The 6,973-nt window shown below is 41.4% G+C and overlaps 1 protein-coding gene across 1 annotated transcript in view; it reads left to right on the plus strand.

The window, feature by feature from the left end:
• Nucleotides 1–6,973, plus strand: part of REV3L (REV3-like, polymerase (DNA directed), zeta, catalytic subunit) — a gene marked incomplete at its 5' end in the record, with an annotated part of 65,194 nt that overhangs the window by 56,133 nt on the left and 2,088 nt on the right. The window contains 5 exons of the mRNA XM_009878511.1: nt 960–1,074; nt 2,060–2,197; nt 3,051–3,241; nt 4,127–4,373; nt 5,589–5,798. Of these exons, the coding sequence (XP_009876813.1) occupies nt 960–1,074; nt 2,060–2,197; nt 3,051–3,241; nt 4,127–4,373; nt 5,589–5,798 (901 nt within the window). The remainder of the gene's footprint in view (nt 1–959; nt 1,075–2,059; nt 2,198–3,050; nt 3,242–4,126; nt 4,374–5,588; nt 5,799–6,973) is intronic.

The following is a 6,973-nucleotide window of genomic DNA, read 5'->3' on the forward strand; positions in this document are numbered from 1 at the left end:
TACTGAAAAGAGTATGTGAACCCTCTTTGAGATGTTACTATCTTGTAGATTATGCCAAGTAAATACTATTTATTTTCTTGGAGTTTCTTTTAAGGACTCAGAAATCACTCTGGTGGCTTCCTGTCTTTTGAAAATTACATGGGATAAAAGGCAGGGGGATTGCATTTTTTTCAGGTGTGAATTAATATAAGTCTTATATATCAAATGAGTATTGTTGTGCCTGTTTCTGATGCTGTTTTTATTTTGGAAAAGAGAGGAATTTTAATGCAGTAGGCGTTGTGTGTTTATGTTTAGAGGGAGGCAGTATTTTAAGCTTCCAAAGTGGCTACAATTCAGAAGCAGCCACCAGAGCATACAAAGATACCATTAGGCTGCCTGAAATACATCATATAAATATCTCCCCTTTCTCAGGCCATCTTTCATGTAAATAATAGCCGTGCTCTAGGCGTATCCCGCTCTGGTGCTAGACTTGGATAATTTTTGAGCCACAGGATACAACGCTTGTCTGGCTAGCCGTAGTAACTTGTGAGTACAGTGAGTGATTTCAGCCAGATTCGATGAAAGACTTAATATTTCAAAGATACTAAATTCATAGTAGCTTCACAAATTTAAAAAAAAAACCAAAACACAGTTGGAGAAAGTGAGTAAAATCCTATTGCTGCCTCTAGTGGAACAAAAGGGCCCACCCAGAGCCCTTGACGGTTCTGTCCTGGGAGCTCAAAAGTTTTGCAGTCACATTCCCTACCTCACCAGAGAGTCACAGCATTCGTTGTGCCTTTGGCACTCCTGATCTCATACTGAACAGTGATGTTTCTCAGGTTTTTGGCTTTTCTGGCTGAAGGAAGGAAACAGAATTGATAACGACATCCCTGCCTTCCCACCAGGAAACTATAGCTTTTAAGTTCCGGGAACTACGCTGAACAGATTGGTGCTTATTTCCTACGTCTGATTTCTTGTAGCATATTTGTACTCTTGAAAGGAGCCACAAAGGAGCAGTCTTTTAAGATTGGTCAAGAAATTGCTGAAGCTGTAACAGCAACAAACCCCAAACCTGTTAAGCTGAAGTTTGAAAAGGTAAGAGGAAATCATTTTGCTTCAAATATGTTGGGTGAAAACACTGTTATCTTAAGAAAAAAAAGCTACCTGACACTAATGCGACATAAGTCTGTGCAACAGTCCTGTGCTGTGCTGTTTCTGCAAGCTCCTTAATGCTGTGGGGACCTTGTCAGCATCCACAACAAAAAGAAATATTCCTCCTTTTTCACACCAGGATGCCTGGTGGCTTGTTGAGCTGGCAGCACCAGACAATTTGAAATTCTTGTCTCATCAGTTTTTGGAAATGTCTCCCTCAGTTTTGTATTATATACATACGATCAAACCAATGTGTGCAACTTGATAGAGAAGACATATGCCGTCTCTTGAACTGATCCTGTGCATTAATTACAAGCCTGATATTTATTCTTCAGCCAGACTTTGCACACTTCTGGATATGTCCGTGTGATACATATGCATATAAAATGAATAATCATAAAAATCCATTCAGTGGGTTTTTGGAAGAAGTATTAATGACAATAAGCCTTTTATAGAAGAGCGAGGCAATGGGATACTAGTTTTGGTGGAAATTTATCAGTTCAGGTGCTCTAGGTATTTTTAAAGTACATACCTGACTCAGCAAGTTGAATCAAGTGCCTCTATATTCACTTGTGGATCAAAATACTGAGTAATCTCCTACAGTAGGTTTTTAGCACAGGAAGAGAAAAATGCCTCAAAGCTGGAGCATCTGCTCAAGAAGTGGGACACGTGTGTGTGGGACCTTCTTCAGCCTGAGGCAATCAGCTTACTGCTCCCTCTTCCATGAGAGCCAGGAAGAGATGGTGTTATCTTAGTAATACTGAGAAGAAATTGTTCCCCATTCTTCCTTTTAAAACTGGTCAAGAAATACTGACACAGTCAAGAAGGAAATAAAAGGTTGGAGAAAACAAGCAAAAGAGACCACGATGTTCAGAGCTACCGTATATTCCCCTGCCAGCTTGGGCTATCTTATGTCTAAATGTTCCAGGTCTACTTGCCATGTGTCCTACAAACTAAGAAGAGGTATGTGGGTTACATGTACGAGACACTGGACCAGAAGGACCCGGTATTTGACGCAAAAGGCATAGAGACAGTCCGAAGGGACTCCTGTCCTGCTGTTTCCAAGGTAAAATATTCATGCATTTCTTCCCAAGTGAAATCGTAGGATTCTGTTATTTCATTGTATAGTTCTTCTTTGTCAGAGTTTCTAGCATATGTTTTTCTGGTTTGAGCCATTTGAAAGATACCTTTAAGATCCTACAGAGCATTACAAGGCCTTGCACTTTCCATCTAAACTACTATATTTCAGCCTCTAAAATAAACCATATAAAGGCCTCAGCCCTATATAAGTTCTGTAGAAAACCGTTCTCGATCCAGAGACACTTAAAATGTTACTCCAAGATGAGTGAGACACACTGATGTGTTTACTAAATAGCTCACATAAATCTAGTTTAGCTAAGAATTCGTTTAAAATAAACTTCCTCCCTGTTTCTTTTAGTCAGTGCCATGGATGGGTTAACAAGAAAAGGTTCTTGTTCTTAGTCAAGACAGGACAAAAATAGGCCAGTACAAAAGGGTAATTTTAGCGGGATTTACATTTCTTTCTTTTTAATCTTAATTCTTTTGTTTGCTGAGGTGGTCAGAAAGTTTTGACAAAATACTTTATATGATGGGAAAAAACGCCTTCTCTCATACTCTGGAAAACCTCTGTAATTGTTGAAACACTCTTAGTGGCAGAGTGTGGATATTGTCATGAAAGATGTGCCAAACTGATCTAAAAGTTGTCTACTTATGAGTTTATGAATATCTTTGGGTGGAAGAGAAAGGAACCTGTTGTCTTACTAACATTATAGTTCACAACCAATGCTTTATCTAAACAGTGCATTAATATTTCCATATAATTTGCCAAATTAATTGGAATTAATTTTGCTTTAGTTAAACATACATGTTTCTCTCCCCTTTCTCCTTTGGTTGTAAAGATACTTGAGTGTTCTATCAAGCTGCTATTTGAAACACGGGACATCAGTCAGATCAAGCAGTACGTTCAGAATCAATGCATGAAGTTACTGGAAGGAAAAGCCAGCATGCAAGACTTCATCTTTGCAAAAGAGTACAGAGGGAGCTCAGCTTACAGACCTGGATCCTGTGTACCAGCTCTGGAAATCACCAGGTAATGAGATTAAGAAACGCTGGTTGTACATATTTTTTTCTCTTGACCTTTGTACTGCCAAGCTATGGGTAGCAGTGAGATGTCTCCTGCAGATATTGTTGGGGCAGTTGGCTCTGGTTTTTCTGCATGTGAAGAGAGATCAGGCATCAGATAGTCCTAGAAAGCCATTAAGTACTCCCAGAAAGAGCCACACATGTTCAAGAGTAAAGTCTCTTGTCAGATTGCTGTAACTGTGTGTTCACTGCTGCTTATGCTTTTGTTTTTATACAAAGGCTTAACTCTCCAAGAATGCCCATAACTCGCAGATATTAGATATATTAAGAATTGTGATAGTGGTGTTTCTCAGTGCTGCGAAATATATTACCAGGCATATTTTTTCATTTTTTAAAAAGAACCTTACTTAATATTTCATCCCATCGATTCTGTTTATCAGTAATAGATAATGTGAGCTGGCAGATTTTGCAATCTTGCTTAATATACAAGGTCTTCAAGTTAAGCCATGCGTTTTAAATAAAAATTCAAGTCCTAGACCGATACTGACTTGAAATTGAGTTGTCCTTTGCTTTCTGGGTACTTGAGCTCTTTTTAGTACCCTGACTGTTCTCTATTAAAATAGTTCCTTAAGGTAGCTAGAAAGCAGCCTGCCTACAAATCCAAGTGACCTGAAACAGAACATAACTTTAGGGCTCATGTTCCAAGTTCTAAAATTTGGGTCGTCTTGTGAGACAAATTTAAAACCGAAACAACTTGGTCCTGTGCTTCATAGTAGACACTAACTTCAGTCATCTGGAGAGCTACTAATATAATCAGATGGGGAAACTTCCAAGCAGATGAAATAAGTATGAGTTTGTTTCTGGATGCATGATGAAGGCTATTTTTAAACAGGAGGATGCTTGCCTATGACCGTCGCTCTGAACCACGAGTTGGGGAGCGGGTGCCCTACGTCATTGTGTACGGCATGCCCGGCCTGCCCCTGATCCAGCTGGTGAGGCGGCCCATCGAAGTTCTCCAGGATCCCAACCTGAGGCTGAATGCTACCTACTACATCACCAAACAGATTCTGCCACCGCTGGCTCGGGTCTTCTCCCTTATCGGCATCGACGTCTTCAGCTGGTACCACGAGTTGCCACGGGTAAGTGCTTCAAAGCAAACAGATGGCAAATGCAGCACGTCTGCATGGGATTTGCGTTTATTGTAACTTTTAATGGGCTGAGGTTTGTATGAGGCAACAGCAGAGGTTATTTTACAAGGCAGTGTTTGAGGCCCAAACTTGTATATGCGTGTTTGGCTGTACTACTTGTTAAATCTCTCTATGGTAGATGTGGGAACTACTATTTTTCCAAGACGTTCTTAACTTCTTTCCTCTTTATAGAAAAAGTGGTAGTGCCTCAGCAACGGGAACACTTTTTAAAACATCTGTATCGCTGGGGATTTTAAAGTAATGCTATCCAAAACTGACTTTCCTACAAGTTAAAGAAATCATCGAGATGCAGGAAGAGAAGCGTTAGATAGCTGGATTTCAGTTTGTGACTCCCCTGACCAAAAGGGCTGGTGAAAGGCAGCGTATCTGTGTGGTTCGGTTACTCCACTTAGCGTAGACTTCAGGACCGTAGTTGTGCATCATGTTTCCTACTGCAGACTTTTAGTATGTCCCTGATAGACTTCAATTCCGTGTCTTTTCCCTGCCTTTCTGATGGCACTGAGGCACTCACCTTAAGTACCTCCAACAAGCCTTCAAAAGGCAAGAAGAGCCCTGACTTTCTGCAAGGCCGAGGAGCATGAGAAGGCCATAGGGATCAGAGGAGCTGGGTGTTTGAAGCAGGAGAGTGAAGGGAGGTCACGCAGCACCAGGAGCAAGTGCAGAGAACAAACTTCCCTGGCTGAGGGGTCAGTGGTGGAGCTTTGTGCAGGGAAATCAGAGCGTGAGGTAGAGCCACGGACCAAAGGGCAGGGGCAGCTCTGTGATCGGGACTGCTCTGGAGCAGAAACTCGAGAGGAGGCAAGACTCGGGCTGCAGCTGGGGTAGGTCGGGATGTGAAGTAGACCAGGACCTACAAAGGAACAACTGCAGGAGGCAGAGTTTGAGATGAGATCAGGAATTTAGTGTGTGATTAAAGATTACTTTGGTTACCCTTTTCTGGTGAGAATCTTTGAAATAGGAGTAGGGGGCTACATTCCATGTATCACTTCTCTTCAGAGTGATGCGATCCTGTCAGTAGTTTGCGTGTGAACCTTGCAGACTGTGTTGCACTTTCAGACTCCTTTTAAAACAAATAGGCTGTGTAATCTAGGAACAAGGTGGTCTGCTCTCTAGAAAGTTCATTACCTCTTCATTATTTTTTGACAGATTCAAAAAGCTGCCTCGACTGCCCGCAGTGAGCTAGAAGGACGCAAAGGCACAATCTCCCAGTATTTCACGACCTTACACTGTCCCGTGTGTGATGAACTGACCCAGTATGGGATCTGTAATAAATGCAGAAGCCAGCCACAGCATGTGGCAGTGATTCTCAACCAAGAAATCCGAGAGCTGGAGCGTAAGCAGGAACAGCTGGTCAAGGTATGATTAAAGCATTGTCGGATGTCTGTCAGCCGAAGACGGGGGCTGAGATTTCAAAGCAGCATGTTACCAAATGCCCTCAACAGAAAAGGGAAGCACCATCTGGGTGTTAAACGTGTTACAGCTTGTTTGCTTTTTCCACGGCTGTTGAAGGCAGGATAGCAGCTGTTACTCTCCTTAACTTTGCGGAAAACTGAAGGCCAGGGCGGGGCTTAGAACAGAAGATGCATTTCTCCTTTTCTTTTTTTTTTTTTAAGAGTATCTTAATTGGTCTGTAGGTACTTTTTTATAATGACAGCGATGGAGAGTTTTAAAAGTATGAAGATTCACCTTTTTTGCATTAAAATAACCAGTGATGTTCTAGTAACAAAAGCGTATGCCCCAAAAAAATTATTTATAACAGGGATGTATTTTAGCTTGGAGGTTTTCTTGTTACCTTTCCTCTCAAAAGGAATTTTCCAATCTTTTTTTTCCCTTGAGCTGGAAGTCAATTAAGAGGGTAGCTGACTGTGCTCACGAGTATATTACAGCAAAGCACAGTGCCTCCCCCTTGCAGAAACATACGCATATCTGCACCTCATTTTTGTACTGTTGTATTTCGTAACTAATACTTTTGTTCAAATTGATTTTTAGCACTAACATGTGAACCGTTTTAAAAGGCTTGTCTGAATTGCAGGGATATAAATGTTCCTGGGATATAAAAATTCCTGTAGCCAAGGCATTGATTTGACAGGTTCCCATGGGGCTCTGCTGCTAGAAAACCACTATAATTGACTATTCATAAATACTGCATTACTAAGGTGTAGACTTCTGTTTCCTGCTGTATTTTGTAACATTTGCTCTGATCTGCATTGCAAATGGCGGTAAAGGAAGGTGATGCGCGTTCTGCAGTTTTGCTGTAGTACTCTGAACCTTTTACATTGCTTTTGTTCTGGAATAAATCAGAACTTGGCAACTTGGTCCAGCCCCACAAGAAGGATCGCTGAGTCTGATCAGAACATTCTCTCGTCCCTGCAACATGTCAGCAGGGCCTGGGTTCCCTTTCTAGTCAGTGTTTGATGACTCGACTGCTCTGTAAGAGTATCTGTCTTATTTTAATGTTCACAGCTTAAGTTCTTGGCCCTCCAAGATTATAAACAAGCTGGAGCCAGCAGAAAACTGATATACTGCTGAAC

This window comes from Apaloderma vittatum, unplaced genomic scaffold, assembly GCF_000703405.1.
Source record: "Apaloderma vittatum isolate BGI_N311 unplaced genomic scaffold, ASM70340v1 scaffold14301, whole genome shotgun sequence".
Lineage (NCBI taxonomy): Eukaryota > Metazoa > Chordata > Aves > Trogoniformes > Trogonidae > Apaloderma > Apaloderma vittatum.